Source organism: Phocoena sinus, chromosome 11 (genome assembly GCF_008692025.1).
Source record: "Phocoena sinus isolate mPhoSin1 chromosome 11, mPhoSin1.pri, whole genome shotgun sequence".
NCBI lineage: Eukaryota > Metazoa > Chordata > Mammalia > Artiodactyla > Phocoenidae > Phocoena > Phocoena sinus.
In genome coordinates, this window is record NC_045773.1 from 74,828,159 (window position 1) to 74,847,873 (window position 19,715).

A 19,715-nucleotide genomic window follows, 5' to 3' on the forward strand; every position below is an offset into this window, starting at 1 on the left:
TGGTGTCAAGAAACGTTATTGCTTGACTCTGAGTAAATTTTCTCTTTTATCCAAAATCACACAATTAGTGAGTGACAGGATTGAACGTCATGAATCAAATTTCTGACTTTTATCCAGTGAAAATTTTGTAGTGTGTCTTTTATGATCCACAAATCATGATTTTATGTAAGATAGGAATTGTTTCTATGCAGATGCATTTCTGTTAACTAACCTGATTCCTTGTAAATTAACAGAAAAAAATTTACTAATTTTTCCTTTAAATAAATGTCCAATAAAACTGAATGGCAGGGCTTCCCTGGTGGCGCAGTGGTTGAGAGTCCGCCTGCCGATGCAGGGGACACGGGTTCGTGCCCCGGTCCGGGAAGATCCCACATGCCGCGGAGCGGCTGGGCCCGTGAGCCATGGCCGCTGAGCCTGCGCGTCCAGAGCCTGTGCTCTGCAACGGGAGAGGCCACAACAGTGAGAGGCCCGCGTAAAGAAAAAAAAAAAAAAAAAAAAAAAAAAAACTGAATGGCCACTAAAAACCAAAAACAATACATACATGCAAAAAAAAAAAAACAACACAAAAACAAACAAGTGTGCTGTATATGCTACCTTAAATTAACACAAGAAGGTGAAAAGGGCCAAATGCAACCAGTTTAAAATTTTAAATGCATTTTTATTTGTTTTTGTTTGTTTTTAAGTTCGAATGACCTTCTGCTGGTGGGCAGATACTCACAGTGGGAATCCAAAATTAGAAAAGAAAATCGCTTGAAAACACAGTCTGAATAGGACCCAAATGTTAATGCCTGTGAGAATTCTGTGAGAACACAGTGAGGCCACACCTGCAGTCTCTAACTCAAAGCAGCTCCTCCTCTAGATATGTGTTTTCTAACGCCTAACCATCTTCAAGTCCTTGCTCAATATCACCTTTCCAGGAAGGCCAACTCTGATCCAACTATTTAAACCTACCACTTTCCCCCCATTTCTGGCACCCTTGATCCTCCCTAATCTGCTCTGTTTTCTTTTTCACATAGCATTTATCAACATCAAATATTTTTGGAATTTACTTATGTAAACAAACAAACAAGCAAGAACCACAAACAGCAATAATAAGGAACCCTGAGCAGAGAGGAGAATCTGATTTGCAGAATTACCACATTATATTAAATGTCCAGCTTTAAATTGGACAAAATTTAAAAATTGTAAGACACATGACAAAAAATATGAAATATGACATGCAACAAGAACACATAGACCACACAGGGAAAAGGCACTCAATACAAACTATCCCTGAAGAAACTCAGATATTGGATTTACTAAAGAAACACTTATAAATCAGATACTTTAAATATATTCAAATAATTAATCATGTCTAAAGAACTAAATAGAGAATATAGATAAGGAGCTAGAAATGATAAATAATAAAGATTAGAACAGAAATAAATGAAATAGAGAACAGAAAATCAATAGAAAAAATAAGATCAAACAAATCAATAAAATCAACAGTTAGTTCTTTGAAAACAAAATTGATAACCCGTTAGCTACACTGACCAAGAGAAAAAGAAAGAGGACATAAATTACTAAAATTAAGAATGAGGGAGATGTTTTCCTAGTGAGCTTACAGAAATAAAGAAGATTATGGGGAAAACTAGGAACAGTTGTATGCCAACAAGTTAAATAACCTACATGAAATGGATAAACTCCTAAAAAGACACAAACTCCAAAACTGACTCAAGAAGAAATATATAGTTCTCACTTCAGCAGCACACATACTAAAATTGCAAAGATACAGGGAAGATTAACATGGCCCCTGTGCAAGGATGACACTAAACTTTGTGAAGCATTCCATATTTTTCTGCTAATGTAATGTACAGCATTGTGACTATAGTTAATAATACTGTATTATATATTTGTAAGTTGGTAAGATAGTAGATCTTAAAAGTTCTCATCACAAGAAAAAAATTGTAACTATGTGTGGTGATGGATGTTAACTAAATTTATTGTGGTAACCATTTCACAATATATACATATATCAAATCATTATGTTGTACATCAAAAACTAATAGGATATTGTACGTCAATTATATCTCAATTTAAAAAAAAGAAGAAATAGATAATCTGGACAGACCTGTAACAAGTAGAGAGATTGAATTAATCAAAAACTTCTCAAAGAAGAAAATTTCTGGACCAGATCACTTCACTGGTGAATTCTACCATATGGTTACAGAAGAATTAACATCAATCCTTCACAAACTCTTCCAAAAAATAAAAGAGGAGGGAAATACTTCTGAAGTCATTCTATAAAGTCAAAATTATTCTGATACCAAAACCAGACAAAGTTATCACAAGAAAGAAAACTATAAATCAATATATCTTATTAATATAGATGCAAAATTCCTCAACAAAGTACTAACAAACTGAATCCAGCAACGTATATAAAGTCATATGTTTTATATGAATTATACACCATAACTAAAAATTTATCTCAGGAATGCAAGGGGGTTCAACATCTGAAAATCAACTAACTTAAAACATCAACATACAAAATATAACATTATACTAAGTGAAAGAAGCCAGATACAAAAGACCAAGTATTCAACAGCAGCTTTTGCCCTCAGACTTATTTTATAAGGAAGTTGGGCAAAGTGTCCGGGATGGGCTCTAGCAGTGAGTATTGAGGCTAGAGAGATGCTGAGTTAGAAGTTCACTAAAAGCGTCTTCAAAGAAGGAAAAGGTAATCTTGTAATAGAAAAGAGCATAAGAGGGGCTTCCCTGGGGGTCCAGTTGTTAACACTCCGCGCTCCCAATGCAGAGGGCCCAGGTTCAATCCCTGGTCAGGGAACTAGATCCTGCATGCTGGAACTAAAACCTGGTGCAGCCAAATAAATTAACTTTAAAAAAAAAAAAAAGAAAAGAAAAGAGCAAAAGAATGGGAGAAATGCCATACTCAGTCCGATCCTTATTTCATGCACTTTAATGTCCTTCCTTTGACAAGATCCTTTGTATGGGCACATGGATATCTCCCTTGATATCAACCTCCAAAGCTCTGTGGCATTCACTCACAATATCTAAATTCTTGAGCTGCTACATCTTATGTTTCAATTGATCTGAACTGCTTCTGTATAAGCAGGGAAAAAACGTTTGATCTTTTATAAACTGAAAGCACTGATATACTATAGCCAGTACACCGGTACTACTCCTTGAAGGAGAATTTTTCTGTCAGAGGAGAACAATAGGTTCTAAAAATAAACAAGAATATAGAAAACGGGGAAAAGTTTTGTCTTCCTCCACTAGAACTGTGTTCAAGAGTTCAACATTCAAGCACAGTAGAAATTTCAATTAATGTAAGGCTTCTGTTGTGGCCTTTGGGTCAGATAGGCTGCCCGTATTACCCCAACCATCCCCATCACTACGTTTTTATTTCTTAAAGACCAGGAATTTGGAGAACCCTATGTCAGGAGCAGACTCTGGTAAGATAGAGCATGTGATGATCAAGAACACATTCCCTTTGTCATTTGTAGACACGCAGGCAGGCACATTTCCATTAGCTTTGTAGATGTAAGCTCCAAAAAGGCAAGTCATCTCTTACATCCACCAGTGTATCTCCAGAATCTAACTTGTTAGCACTGTTTGTACTCAATGATTCTAACGCTCACCATTTCTGTGAAATACAACCTAGCATCTGGTGATTCACACTCAAGGCTCAGAGACAGTATGGCTTCAATATCCATGTTGGCCAAGCCAATTTGATTTTTGGTTTAACTCAATAAGAAGCAGTCAAAATAAATTGAAAAATCCAATAAAATACGTTCAGCAATCACGAAGGAGAGGAGGGATAATTGTTCATTGGCATCACAGTCTTTTGTCTTACTATTATATTGTGTTCTTCCAAGAAAACCAAGTCATTTATTATTTTTTTACATCAGAATATACAATTTGACATATTAAAGGGTTTTTAAAAAAAAAAATCTACTCCCAAACAGGTCAATTTATGCTGAATAAACTAGTGGAAACTTCTCCATTCAAGCTTATTTCTGCTGTTTAAAACTGACGATAACTGATGAGCCCAAATCTGGACCAAAAAAGGCAAGGTAGCAATCTCTACCTGCAGTTCTAACCCACTCAACCTCTAAAAACTGTAACTTTGAAAATAATTCCTTTGGTGGTGTAGCCTTACCTGACATCCATATCCCATTAATACTGTTAAGCAGTACATGGAATATGCACCGCATTACTTTTATAAAATCGGGAAAACCCTGAATTCCAAAACTACGACTTGTAGTTCAATTGAGGCAAGGGGCTAAGAGACTAGAAGAAAAACCCTGTGCATTATACACTTATGTTTAAATAGGGAATTTAGGCAAGTCACGATCTCTGTTTCATCATTTGGAAAATAAGGGAGTTGGTCCAGGTGACTTCTAAAATCCTTGACAGTAATTAAATTCTAGGATCCTACCTGATGAATTTATATCCCAAAGCACATAACAAATGATGTTCAATTTGGACTACTTTGAAATTCTATTAAATTACGGGCATTTAACTTTGCCCATAATGTGTGACAAGCACACATTATTAGATATCTTTTCAATAATGCAATTTAATTCAGTTTTAGTACCTGCTGTGCCAAACACAGATGATATGCCTTCCACAATGGTCCTGTGGATATTGGGATGAGAGAGGACAAATGCAAATGTCCAAAATGCAACCTTAAAAAGAAAAACATATGTCAAAACATACAACCTTCTTTGAACGTGAACAAAAGCATACATAGTATTAGCCACAAACATTTAAAAGAAACGAGAAATTTAAACTAAACTTAAAATCATGTTAGTAAAGAGTATCTTTGAAAACAACTAGATTTTATGAACAAAAGAGATGTTACATATCTCTAAGGGGTCAAATTTATGATTTTATTCTGCCACTATAGTTTCACAATATTGTTTATATAGAGTAAACTATTTTCACTAAAAAAAATGGGAAAAGCAGGGTGTTTTATTGTACTAATATACAACATAAAATATTATATAAGCACATATTAGAAGTTTAGGAGCAACAAATTATGACACTTAAGAATGTTAGTCCAAAACAAAGGCATTTTTCAAGATGTAATTCCTTAAAATACAAATAAATTAGCAAATCATATAGTCTGCAAATGAAACATGGTAATTTTAAATAAGCCCCAGAAACTATACCTAAAATCTTATCAACTAAATTATGAAAGTACTTATATCAAAACTAGGGTCCTTTCATACCCTGTTGAAAAAGGGTACTTGCAAGTTTATAGGGTATTACTGAACATAGTATGTTTGCAAGTTCTCACTCTAGACCAAACAAAATTATTTCATATCTTTCCTCATTGTGGTACTATAAGATAAAATTACACTGCTAAACATCAAAGACATACAGATGGCTAACAGGCACATGAAGAGAAGCTCAATATCTCTAATTACTTGAGAAATGCAAATCAAAACCACAATGAAGTATCACCTCACACCTGTCAGAATGGCTATCATCAAAAAGTCTACAGATTACAAATGTTGGTGAGGATGTGGAGAAAACGGAACTCTTGTGCACTGTTGCTGGGAATGTAAATTGGTGCAGCCACTACGGAAAACATTATGGAGGTTCCTTAAAAAACTAAAAATAGGGGGCTTCCCTGGTGGCACAGTAGTTGAGAGTCCGACTGCCGATGCAGGGGACACGGGTTCGTGCCCCGGTCCGGGAAGGTCCCACATGCCGCGAAGTGGCTGGGCCCGTGAGCCACGGCCGCTGAGCCTGTGCGTCCGGAGCCTGTGCTCCACAACAGGAGAGGCCACAACAGTGAGAGGCCCACGTACCGCCAAAAAAAAAAAAAAAAAAAAAAAAGCAGAACTAAAAATAGAACTACCATATGATCCAGCAATTTTATTCCTGGGTATATATCCAGAAAAAATGAAAATACTAATTCAAAAAAAATACATGTACCCCAGTGTTCACAGCAGCACTACTTATAGTAGCCAAGACACGGAAGCAACTCAAGTGTCCATCAACAGATGATTGGATTAAGAAGATGTGGTACATATATACAATGGACTATTACTCAGCCATGAAAAAGAATGAAATACTGCCATTTGTAGCAATGTGGATGGACCCAGAGAATAGTATGCTTAGTGAAATAAGTCAGACAGAAAAAGGCAAATATTGTATACCACTTACATGTGGAATCTAAAAAATAATACAAATGAATGTACATGCAAAACAGAAACAGTCTCACAGATATAGAAAACAAAATTGTGGTTAACAAAAGGAGAGAGAAGCGGGGAAGGATAAATTAGGAGTATGGGGTTAACAGATACAAACTACTATGTATAAGATAGATAAGCAACAAGGATGTACTGTACAGCACAGGAAATTATACTCATTATCTTGTAATAACCTGTAATGAAGTATAAGCTGAAAAAATACTGAATCACTATGCTGTACACCTGAAACTAACACAATAGAGTAAATAAACTATACTTCAATTTAAAAAATTAATTTTCCATTAATTCAGGTAGATATTTTTGCCTCTATTTTTAGGTTACACATTAAAGGAAACGTATCAAATCATCAAAAGAAGATTGGGTTCCCTTTCATCTGCTTTCTGTAAACACATATTGTGAAAGAAATTTCATCTTAGGAAAACCAATCCTGAAAAGACTCAGACAACACTGTGTTACTTAAGTTTTTCTGTCTCTTGTGAGGGACTGTTAAACACCTTTAAATGATCCCAATACTCCCCTCTGTGGTCAAAAGAGGAAGAACAACGGTCTGAAAGGAAGTGCTTAGACAAAGCCAAATTCAATACTACTCATTGTTTTCCCCTTTGTGACAGTAAACTGATACTGTGGGCATAAACATGGTGCTGTTTACATAAACAAAGTGAATGGGAGAACTGAGGCCTCTATCCCAAGATCCACTTTCTGTGGCATTTTCCAGATTAGGAAAGGCTTACCCTAGAGATCAACTAGTTCATTTTTACACAGGAAACATGCTCAGACAGCTCTCTTCAACATGTCTCCCCGCGTGGGCCCCTTCTATACTCTCTATAGATGGAAGTGCTGAATTATTGGATTTAATTAATAAGCACTCCATACTCAATCCATCATTTTTTTTAACTTACTTTATTGAAGCTTAGTTGATTTATAACGTGTTAATTTCTGCTCTACAGCAAAGTGATTTAGTTTTATATATATATATATATATATATATATATATATATATCCTTTATCATATTCTTTTCCATTATGGTTTATTACAGGATATTGAATATAGTTCCCTGTGATACACAGTAGGACCTCGTTATTTAAAGACTCAAGAGTTCATGTTGGGGAAAAATATATCTTAGTGATAGTACATAGATTTTTCAGTTACACAAAAGAGGGGTTTAGAGTTTTACGTGGTTAATTAGAGTTTTAGAGATTCACTAAAATTGGGTAATACCTTATTTTAAAGCAAACTCAAGGAATTCAGTTAAACTATAAATGGTTGTGCAATGGTGTTAGTTACTATGTTTGATGCCTCTTAACAGATCTCTCTTCTAAAAATCTATATTATATTCTACTTAAAATTTTTTAATTAAAAAATGACTCTTTTAAAAAGAAAAGAAAGGCATATAAAAGAGTAACCAATAAATGCTGTGGGAATTGAGAGTGAGGTGGGGAAGTCACTACTGAAAGTGTTTAGGAAGAGCTTCAGAGAAGCAGATTAAAAAGGTAAAACGTCAGCTTTGAGGTTCATTTGGAAAAGTTTTCTTAAAAAGTACATTTGGCAGCCAGGAATTTCTTGGGACTTGGAAATGGTTTTCCCATAGAAATAATTTCATAAATCATGGTTAATATCTTGGGCCAGTCCACCAAAGTTCACCTAGACTTTGGTCTCATAATAGGGCTTCCTGGTGCCTTGTACCAAGCCTGTCCGAAGCCTGAGCTCTGAGTTCCGTAGTCCTAGAGACAGAGCACAGAGTAAAAGAGAAGAGAATGATCTAGGCACCAGGAAAGCACAGGCCCCTGGCAGGGCTTCTGGCAGCTCTCCTGGCCGCCTTGGAGATCACAGAAGCCAGGACAGCAGTGGCCACTCCCACCCTTGGGCATTTGAGAGGTCAAGTTTTGGAAGCCAAGGCAGTTCATTATTAGTGGGCCATTGAAAGAAATGACTGATTGAAACCATGGTGTTATTTTTTATAAGAAAAGAAAGCTAACATTTATTGAGCCAGGGACTGTTAGCCACTTTCCACTTCTTAAAAATATAATCCTCATAGTATCCTATGAGGGAGATAACATTCATGCTATTTTACAGATAAGGACACTGAGGGTCACAGTTAAACACTTGGCCCATTGCCACCCAGCTGTGGGATATGCCTTTGGACCTGACTCTAAAGCCAGTCCAGGGTCTCTGCCCACACACCAGCTGCCTCTTAGAAGTGCCAACAAGAGCCAGCAAGATGGAACTTCTGCTGATCATCAGACACTTGCTTTCTGCAATTGACTTAAATTCTTTCACACCAGTGCCAGGAACAAATTCCAAAAATGTGACTCCCCCAGTCAGATCAATGCGGCTTTGTGTCCCTTTCTTCTGCGGGGGAGGGGGGGCGCTTTCTAATGAGATGTTGAAAATTAATCCTGTGACAGGAGTGGCTGTTTTGTTGCTGCTTTGGGAGTTGTTTTGATATTTGCCTTTTAACTTTGCTCTAGCTTAATCAGTTTCCAAGAAAATTGTATAAGGATAAATCAGAGAATAATATTAGAGATACCTAGAGAAGAGGAAAGGGTTAGACTACTTTTATTTGCCCATGCCAGATGAAATACGTATTTTAGTGGCTGACACACATTTGAGCAGAGAAGCCAGAATTTCTATTTCTGCTCTGTTACCCAGTTAGTTTATAATGGGTTAAAGACAACTAGAATATCAGGACTTAGAAAGCCCTCTATAACCTTTATAAGAGGAAGGAGAAACAAATAATACTTAACACACCTTATTTCTATTTGTTCGAAGAAAAAAGAAAAAATGAATACCTTTATCATTATAGATAGGTTGAAAGTTCTTATTTAGTAGAAAACAAATACATAAAAAGTTTACCCTTTAATCTCTCAAATAATTTAAGTGCAGCTTAAGCTGATATGAAATCCTCCTGATGCAGGAAACTGCTGTGCATCGAACATGAAGTGCCAGACAAAGCTCATGGCTGTATTCTAGTTCATAACAGCTTAAAAAAAAAAAAACCAGTTCAAAAATCTCTGCTCTCTTTAGAAGTATCGTGAGTTCCAGTGTCACCAGCTCCATTCATGGGGAAGCTTACAGGACCACAATGCCAAGCAATGCAAACAGGAATGGTGCATAGAAGGAGAATGGGTTCAGGGATCGACAAAGAACTCATGATCACTGGGTGGCAGCTGGGCTTATCTCGCTAAATCCTCACAACAATCTCGCAGAGAAATGAGCGTTACCGTTTATTAAGTACCCAAGTCTAGGACCATACTAGGAGTTTTATTATCCCTTTTTTACCAATAAGGAAATGGAGGCTCAGAGTGTTCGTTACCTCCATGAGATTCTATGGCTATGGCTGGGATATCTGGATTTCAGTCCAATTCTAACTGAACTATCCGTTTACCTACTCTCTCCCCAGTAAATGTCTGGGGTCAAGACTTACCTATCTTTGCAGCACCAATACTAAGCACGTTGCCTGACATGGAAAGTACAGAAAGTGCTGCATATACAGGTGTTGTCACAACTGACCCCAAAGTGCAAACGTTTCCCTTCACCTTTTACATGCTGCCTTTCAAAGGGCAGAATTCACTTCAGATCTCTGCTTTGCCTCCTTTGTGATCTTATCAGATTTTCTTAGGCATTCAGTTTTGTTTTTCTATCTTACAGCCAAATCCATTACAGTCTTTTTCTTCCCCATGATAAGTGAAAAGAATTAAAAAAAAAACACAGAAAGAAAACTGAAGAGAAAAACAGTAGACAGAAATGCAATCCTTCCTTTACTAATATACTTACAGGGACAGCATTGGACAGAGAAGCCCAAAGTAGTAAGAGCCCATAATTGGGACTCTTTTGTTCATTTGTTTCCATCTCTAGGAGATCCAGCAGAGCCTGCATTACTGTCTGTTTAAAAGAAATAAATATTGTCAAACCAGAGCTATGTGACAAAGACTGATGTTAATAAACAAAGATCATGCATTTTTCTTTCATCTGAAAGATACTATTTTTGCCATTCTTAGGTTTGTGATTTCAGGCATGCTAAGGGATTTACATACTTACTGGTAGTATAGTAATTGGGAGCAGGGACTCTGGGGTTCAACGCTCTTACTGCATTGGTTCAAATTCTGGCTTAATTTTTTAAGACTTTATTTTTTAGAGCGGTTTTAGGTTTACAAGAAAATTGAGAGGAAAGTACAGAGATTTCCCATATAACCCTTACCCCCACCCAAGCACAGCCGTCCTCATTATCAACATCACTCACCAGAATGGGACATTTTTGACCAAGGAAAAAACGACTTTGATACATCATAGTCATCTAAAGTGCATAATTTACATTAGGAGTCGCTCTTGGTGTTATAAACTCTATGGGTTTGGACAAATGCATAATGATATCTATTATCATTATAATATCATACAGAGTATTTTCATAGCCCTAAAAAATCCTCTATGCTCTGCCTATTCATCTCTCCCCACCCCTAACAACCACTGATCTTTTTACCTTCTTCATAGTTTTGCCTTTTCCAAAATTTCACATAGTTGGAATCATACAGTATGTAGCCTTCTCATATTAGCTTCTTTCACTTAGTAATAGGCATTTATGGCTCCTCCATGTCTTCTCATGGCTTGATAGCTCGTTTCTTTTTAGTGCTAATACTCTATTCTTTGGATGTACCATAGCTTATTTACCCATTTACCTACTGAAGGGCATCTTGGTTGCATCCAAGTTTTGGCAATTATGAATAAAGCTGTTACAAACATCCATATGTAGGTTTTCGTGTGGGTGTAAGTTTTCAAACCATTTGGGCAAATACAAGGAGCACAATTGCTGGACTGTATGGTAAGAGTATGTTTCATTTTGTAAGAAACCTCCAAAAAGTCTATACCATTTTGCATTCCCACAAGCAATGAATGAGAGTTCCTGTTGTTCTACAACCTTGTCAGCATTTGGTATTGTCTGTGTTCCAGATTCTGGCCATTCTAATAGGTGAGTAGTGGTATCTCATTGCTTTAATTTGCATTTCCCTGATGACATGTGATGTGGAGCATCTTCTCATATGCTTATTTGCCATCTATATATCTTCTTGGGTGAGGTGTCTCTTAAGGTCTATTTTTGGTCTGTTTTTCCATTGGGTTGTTTGTTTTCCTATTGTTGAGTTTTAAGTGTTCTTTGTATATTTTGGATAATAGTCCTTTATTTTGCCAATACTCTCTCTCAGTTTGTGACTTGTCTTCTAATTCTCCTGATATTGTCTTTTCACAGAGCAGTTTAATTTTAATGAAATCCAGCTTAATAGTTTCTTTTATGAATTGTGTCTTTAGTGTTATATCTAAGTAGGCATCGCCACACCCAAGATCAACTAAGTTTTTTGCATGTGAATGTCCAGTTGTTTCTGCACTATTTGTTGAAAAGTCTATCTTTGTTTCATTATATTGCCTTTGCTCCTTTGTCAAAGATCAGTTGACTATATTTAATGGGGTCTCTTTCTGGGCTCTCTATTCTGTTCCATTAATTTATTTGTCTATTCTTTCGCCAGCATCACATTATCTTGATTACTGAAGATTTACAGTAAATCTTGAAGTTGGATAGCGTCACTTCTTTGAAGAACTTTGCTCTTTTCCTTCAACATTGTGTTGGTGATTCTAGGTCTTCTGCCTCTCCATATAAATTTTAGAATCCATGAAATTTTATAACATGCTGGGGTTTTTTATTGGGGATTGTATTGAATCTATACATCAGGTTGGGAAGAACTGACATCTTGACAATATTGTCTTCCTATCCATGAACATGGAATATATCCCCATTTATTTAGTTCTTTGACTTTGTTCCTCAGAGTTTTGTAGTTGTGCAGTTTTCCTCATATAGATCTTGTATTGTTTTATATATATGTAAGTATTTCATTTTGGGGAATGCTAATGTAAAGGGTATTGCATTTTTAATTTCACATTCCACTTATTCATTGTTGGCATGTAGGAAAGCAATTAACTTTTGTGTGTTAACTTGGTATCCTACAACCTTGCTAAAATCACTCATTAGTTCCAGTAGTTTTTTGGTTGATTCTTTTGGATTTTCTCTACATATGTTCACATCATCTGCAAGCAAAGACAGTTTTATGTCTTCCCTTTCAATCTGTATAATTTTTATTTCCTTTTCTTGCCTTATTGCATTAGCAAGGACTTCCAGTACTATGTTGAAAAAGAGTGGTTGGAGGGGACATCCTTGCTAAAGGGGTTCTGGTACCAATTTCCAATGTGTGTAAGGGGGGTTCTACACACCACAAACAATGCTTGGTTCATCATCTGGGTGTCTTATAATTTGGCTCAATTATAACACTATTTACCCAAAGATAGCATCATGTTCCACAGGCTAAGGGTTTAGTCCCACAAGACTCTGCCCTGCTCTTCAGATGTCAGTTGCAAGCCCAGGTTATTACCTGTGCTTCTGACTAACTGGCTAAGGATTGGAAGTTACACAGACGCCCTCCTCGGATTTCAGATGCCAGTTGCAAGTCCAAGTTGTTACCTGTACTTCTAACTGACTGGCTATATAAATCAGAGGTTCCCATGAACCCCCTCCTCAGATTTGATTAATTTGCTAGAGCTGCTCACAGAACTGAGAGAAACATTTTACTTATTAGATTACTGGTTTATTATAAAAGGATGCGATAAAGCCTACAGATGAACATGCAGCTGGAAGAGATGTGTAGGGCAAGGTGGGGTAAAGGCCAAGGAACTTTTGTGCTTGCTTGTCACTCTCCCCAAATCTCCAAGTGTTCATCAACATAGAAGCTCTCTGAACCCCGTCCTTTTGGGTTTTTATGAAAGCTTCATACATAGGCATGATTGATTAAATCATTGGCCACTGGTGATTGCTTCAACGTCCAGCTATAAATTTCCTTCTAAGCATTGCTTTCACTACCTCCCACAATTTTGATAGGTTGTTTTTTCATTTTAGTTTGTTTCAACATATTTTAATTTCTCATGAGAATTCTTCTTTGATCCATGCGTTATTTAGAAATGTGTTGTTTAATCTCCACGTATTTTTGGATTTTCCAGTTATCTTTCTGTTATTGATTTCTAGTTTAATTCCACTGTGGTCTGAGAAAAGACATTATATGATTTCTATTCTTATAAATTTGTTAAGGTGTGTTGAATGGCCCAGAATGTGGTTTATTTTGGTGAATATTCCATATAAGCTTGAGAAAAAAATATGTATTCTGCCATTGCTGGATTAAGTAGTCTTAATTAATTATATCCAGTTGATTGATGGTGGTGTTGAGTTCAATTATGTCCTTATTGATTTTTGTCCGTTGGATGTGTCCATTTCTGAGAGAGGGGTGTTGAAGTCTCCAACTGTGACAGTAGATTCATCTATTTCTGTTTGAAGTTCCATCAGTTTTTGTCTCATGTAGTTTGACACTCTGTTGCTAGGTACATACACATTAAGAATTGTTATGTCTTCTTGGAGGACTGACCTCATTGTCATTATGTAATGTCCTTCATTATGCCTGATAAGTTTCCTTCCTTTGAAGTCTGCTCTGTCTGAAAGTAATATAGCTCCTCCTGCTTTCTTTTGATTGGTGTTAGCATGGTATGTTTTTCTACATCTGTTTACTTTTAATTTATATGAAATATAAAGTGTCCTTATATTTAAAGTGGGTTTCTTGTAGACAACATATAGTTGGGTTATGTTTTTAGATCCACTGTGACAATCTCTGTCTTTTAATTCGTGCATTTAGGCCACTGACATTCAAAGTGATTACTGATATAGCTGGATTACTATCTACCACATTTGTTACTGTATTCTATTTGCTCCCTTATTCTTTGTTCTTATTTTTGTATTCCACCATTTTCCTGCCTTTTGTGATTTTAATTGAGCATTTTATATGATTCCATTTTCTCTCCTTTCTTAGCATATCAAGCTATACTTCAATTTTTATTTTTATTAGTGGTTGCCCTAGAGTCTGTAATATACATTTACAACTAATCCAAGTCCATTTTAAAATAATACTGTACCATTTCACAGGTAGTGTAAGTACCTTCTAGTAACAAAATAATCCTAATTCCTCCCTCCTGTCCCTGTATCATTTCCATCATTCATTTCACTTATACATAAGCACACATGAGTACACATACACACATGTATATACATATAAGCATATATAATTGAATATATTGTTGCTATTTTATTATCTGAACAAACTGTTATCAAGTTGATATCAATTTGAACTGTTAGATCAATTAAGAATAGAAAAAATAAGTTTCTTTTTCACCTTTACTTATTCCTTCTTTCATGCTCTTTCTTTCTTTATGGAGGTCTGAGTTTATGACCTATATCATTTTCCTTCTCTCTGAAGAACTTCTTTTAGCATTTCTTATAAGGCAGGTCTACTGGCAACAAAATTCCCTCAATTTTTGTTTGTCTGAAGAAGACTCTATTTCTCCTTCACTTCTGAAGGATAATTTCACAGAGTTCAGTGTCCTAGGTTGATGTTTTTTCCTCTCTCAACACTAAATATTTCACTCCACTCTCTTCTTGCTTGCATGCTTTCTGAGGGCAAGTCAGATGTAATTCATATCTTCGTTCTTCTATAGGTATAGTGGTTTTTTTCTTTGTTTTTTTTGTTTGTTTTTCTCTCTCTGGCTTCTTTCAGGATTTTTTAAATCTTTGATTCTCTGTAATTTAAAAATGATATGCTGAGGTGTAGTTTTTTTGGTGTTTACTTGATTGGTGTTCTCTGAGCTTCCAAGATCTGTGGTTTGGTGTCTGACATTAATTTGGGAGAAATTCTCAGTCATTATTGTGTCAAGTATTTCTCCTGTTCCCATCTCTCTCTTCTTTTTCTGGTATACCCATTCCATGAATGTTACATCTTCGGTCGTTTTCCCACAGTCCTTGAATATTCTGTTCTATTTTTGTTTTTTATGTCTTCCTTCTCTTTGCTTTTTGGTTTTCAAGGACTGAATCTCCTCTAGCTCAGAGATTCTTTCTTCAGCTGTGTACAGGCTACTAATAAGTCCATGAAAAGCATTCTTTATTTCTGTCACTTGGTTTTTTTTTCATCTCTATCTAGCATTTCATTTTGGTTCTTTCCTAGGATTTCCACCTCTCTGCTTACATTGTCCATCTGTTCTTGCATGCTACCTACTTTATCATTTAGTCATTAGCATATTAATCATATATTTTTTTAAAGTCCCAATCTGTTAATTCTAACATCCCGGCCATGAATGGTGCTGATGCTTGCTTTATCTCTTCAAATTATGGAGGTTTCTTTTTGCCTTGTAATTTTTCTTGATGGCTAGACATGTTGTGCTGGGTAAAAGGAATGGTGATAAACGGGTTTTAGTAATGTGGTGGTTAGGTGTGAGGGGAGGGGAAGCATTCAAGTCTTATGATTAGACCTCTGTCTTTTCATGAGCCTGTGCCTCTGGACTGTGAACTTCACAAGTGTTTCTCAGTCTTATTCTCCCTCCTTAGGTGGGACAGGATGGCTAGAGGTGGCTGCAATTGGACACTCCTCTTCCCTAGGTCAGTTAGGCTCTGATAATCCTCCAGCAGGTTAAGTTTTGTTTAACTATTTTCCCCCTGAGGGTAGGCCTGGTTAAGAACAGAGTGCTCTGGCATATTTCAAACTTGTTCTTTTCCCCCTTCCCCTGTCAGAAGCTCTAGGGGATTTTTCACTGGTCCACCTCCTGGAGGTAAGTTTCACAGTATTGTGGAGTTCCTTCTATGACCGGGTCCCAGGTCCCATGGAGTTTTGAACTCTGAGAATTGTCTGCACTGAGCCTCTAGCAATTCATTAATTACAGCTCAGGTTTTCCTACCCTGGCGCAGGTTCCCAGGGCAGTCTCCACTCTCAGGTCTGTGCTCTGGGAAATGTCAACTCCCTGTATTTGCCTGTTGGTCTCTAGTCTTGGGGGCAGCAGGTTGCTCTGTGTCCTCTCTTTCAAGAAGAACTGTTGATTTGTCAGTCTGTTAAGATTTTTACTTAGTGTGAGGATGAAGTGGCAACTTCCAAGATCCTTACATGTGGAACGGGAACCTGGTTTCAATAGCTGGGTAACCTTGGGCAAGTACTTTAAGCTCTCTGCGTCTCAATTTCCTCATCTGTAAAATGGTCATAATATGGACCCTACCTCACAGGATTGTTGTGAGAATTAAATGAGTTACTTCCTATAAAGTACTTAAAACAAAACTTAGTACACATTACCATTTTGACGAATGTTATCTTTCAATTTTTTTTTCTTCTTTTAATAAACAGCTGCTCTTAGGAAAATGCAAACAACACAGACACAGATCTCTGGAGCATTCTGGAGAAAACCCTACCCCTATGTGCCATGCAAATTCTCAGCCTACATATCATGGGTAAGGGAATTGCCAAACCAGTATATGATAAATATTGCAATACTCTAAAACCATGCAGAGAACTGACGTTTGACATGGACGGTACCAGGTCAGATCAGGGCCTCTCCAAGGTCACCTAGTATGGCTGCTCTCAAGTCATCACACAAATTCCATGAAAGCATTTCCTTCCTTGGAAGGCTTCCCAGATTTGCCTTTGCCAACGGTCATCCCCATCACGAGGAACAAATTCAGACATTATAACATTTTCATTAAGTTACTTGTGCACTTCAAATCTTAACTAATTCAAGTTAGGTAACAGAAATAATGGTAGCTAAAGTCTAGTCACTGTCTGGAAGGCAAGTACTGTTTAAGGGCTTCACAAGTATTTAAGCATTCGTTCCTCACCCCAGCTCCAAGGAGTAGATCTGTTATTGTCACCATTTTACATTTGAGGAAATGGAGGCACGATTAGGTTAGGGAACTTTGCTAGTGACATACAGCTTGTCAATGGTTGAGCTGGGATTCGAATCCAGCGAGGCTGGCCCTGGCTCCAGTGCCCACAATCTTAGCTACTAGGCTATGCTGCCCCTTAGAGACACAGTCCTTAACTCTCACGGGTTAGGGACTCAGAGAACTGCACTGCACCAGAACGCAGTGGTTTTTCTTCAGATCCTACAACACAGAAAACACCTATTACGTCACTCTCAAAGAAAATACATGACGAGAGGCTGTTGCTGTTACTTACAGAGGCATGTAGTATTTCAAAAGTGATTAACCACTCTGATCCCTGGCTTTCTGGTTTTAGTAATCCCAGTTTCCCAGGTACTAAAGTTGTTGCGAAAAAGAAATGAGCAGTGAATTTGTGAAATGTGTTAACACTACACCTGGCACAGAGTAAGCACCCCGTAAGTGTTAGTGATGTCTTATTGTTACTGTTTCTGTAATAATGGATTACCAGATTTGAAAAACATTTAAGTACAATTTTCATTTACTCCTGGTTTCTATCAGACTTACAATGCAAGTTGGTATGGTACAAAGTTTATATTTCATGAAAAATCCTATAGATGTATTTCATTCTTTTGATATGCTATTTTGTGGTGCAGTCTTAATTGTAAATGAAAATACTTGTTTAATTTATATCTAGAATAACATGGGAGAAAACACTCATGTTGAAACGTGATAAAGTTATGATGTGATAAAATGTGTGTATAATATTTAAAAAACAAAAAAACAAAAAACTTCTTCCAGTTCTTTGCTTAACTAGGACATTGAAATCGACTTATGCAGTAAAAGACAACAGAATCTTTTATTTTCTTCTTAACCTGCATTTTTTAAAAAATTGTGGGTATAAAAACGTAAACTCTGTGTGAACACTGCTGCAGGAAAACAGAAACAAAACAGTTTTTAAAAAATGAAGTTACGCAGCTCATGAGTGTTCAAACTGAATTCTATCCCGGTCATAAACATTGAATTAGCGTCAGCAGAGGTCAAAATTTGTCTTTATTCAAAGCGGGAGTTCGAGTACCTATGATTAAAGTGCCTCATTTCTTCAGAGTAAGAAAAATAAATGCTATTCTAGAAGTATTGTCAGCGGGGAGTTTTAACTGGGGCGTTAAAACCCCTGTTTTCTAGGCTCATAGATTACAGATCTATTTGGTTACAGCTTTTATACACACATGGCTTTACCTCTAAATCCTGGAAAATAATGCAAACAAGAATGTGTTTGTCTGGATCCATTTATAAAATAGATTCTTTAGCTGAAACATAGTTTGTCAGTGAAGGGCATTCCAGTCTAGCTTTCTATTCCCCTTATTCCAGAGGGAGATCCCCAAACATTCTCAAGTTCCTTTTTTTCTAAGGTGATCTTCCTCTCCAGTGTTAGGCAGAGTTGTTTGTGATAACACTTGCTATCATAACTGAACGCAAACAAACAAAAATGTCTGATATCATCTTTCAGTGTTAAAAGATATGAAATGATTTCTTCCATGATAACAATGATAAACTCTCACAGTCTTTACTATGTTTCAAATGCTTTACAAATATTAACTATTTGTTAACAAAACTGAGGCCAAGAGGTTAGGTACCACGCCCAAGGTCACACAATGGTGACTGGATTTGAGCCCAGGCAGTCCAGGCCAAAAGGAATCTCCAGACGGTGACTCTGGAGAATCAGGTAGTTTTCAAAAGCTTTCAGAGATTCTAATGAGCGGCCACGGCTGAGAACCATTCATTAGCAAGCATCAGAACCATCTGGAAGGTGTATAAAACCCCAGATGGCTGGGCTCCTAGCGTTTTGCCCTGAGTGGTTTCCCAGGCGACGTTGGTACTATTGGTCTAAGGACCACGTGTAGAGAACCACAGATCTAGGACACTTAGGACAGTGACTCCCAGTGCGTTGCTTTTTAAATTATACCACACTACCTGGTTGCATTTGAAGAAAGAAACAATTAGCCGTGGTGGCCTCAAGAAAAAAGTCAACTTTGTCGAGCTTTCTTATCTTTGCCTAATTTGCCATAACTCCCACCTGTGACTGTTGACACAACCAACTGTATAATCGATAAATATTAAAAAAACCCTCAGGCTGTTGTGCTATTTTGTTGTCTGTAGCCTCAGTTTTTTCTTATGTAAAATAGGGTTAATATCTCCCTCACTGCTGTGAGGATGCAATAATAAAATAACGTATGTAAACATCCAACACAGTGGTTGGCACAAAAATGATATCTATGTAACACATCTCATGATTTTCAGCAAAAATATTTTTTTAACAATCGTAGTTTATGACTGTTTTCATCTCAGGTATTTTAGCAAAAAAAGCTAAGTAATACTTACCGGGGAATTATCTTTTGCAGATTTGCATGTTTTTATATCTGGAATGTTTTTCTCAAAAAGTGCTAGAAGCCACTTTTTGGATTTTGACCAGTTTCTAGGTGAGAAAAAATATGTGGATAAATTAATTTGAAAGTACTCTAGGAGTAACAAGTCACAGCAGAAAAGGGACTGTGTCTATGGAATTTTAATTATTTCTCTAAATGTCTTCTTCATTTTCAGCTGGAACTTCATGAGAAATCTACCTTCAGACTTATTAGTCCACAAGGAAAATTGAGGGGGCAAGGCAGCCACATTTTAGTATCTTTTGCAAATAAACATTTGCATTCCTAAAGGGCCGGCA

General features: G+C 36.8%; 1 protein-coding gene and 1 non-coding gene across 5 annotated transcripts in view; one reads left to right on the top strand and one right to left on the bottom strand.

Moving 5' to 3' along the window:
* Positions 1 to 19,715, bottom strand: part of LOC116762874 (24-hydroxycholesterol 7-alpha-hydroxylase) — a 70,602-nt gene that overhangs the window by 39,010 nt on the left and 11,877 nt on the right. For all 4 annotated transcript variants that reach the window (XM_032650382.1, XM_032650384.1, XM_032650383.1 and 1 more), the window contains 3 exons: positions 19,376 to 19,469; positions 10,000 to 10,107; positions 4,598 to 4,688 (listed from right to left, as the gene is read on the bottom strand). In XM_032650382.1, the coding sequence (XP_032506273.1) occupies positions 4,598 to 4,688; positions 10,000 to 10,107; positions 19,376 to 19,469 (293 nt within the window). The remainder of the gene's footprint in view (positions 1 to 4,597; positions 4,689 to 9,999; positions 10,108 to 19,375; positions 19,470 to 19,715) is intronic.
* Positions 1,731 to 1,837, top strand: LOC116763007. The gene has a single exon (XR_004352423.1). It is a non-coding gene; the product is annotated as a U6 spliceosomal RNA (small nuclear RNA).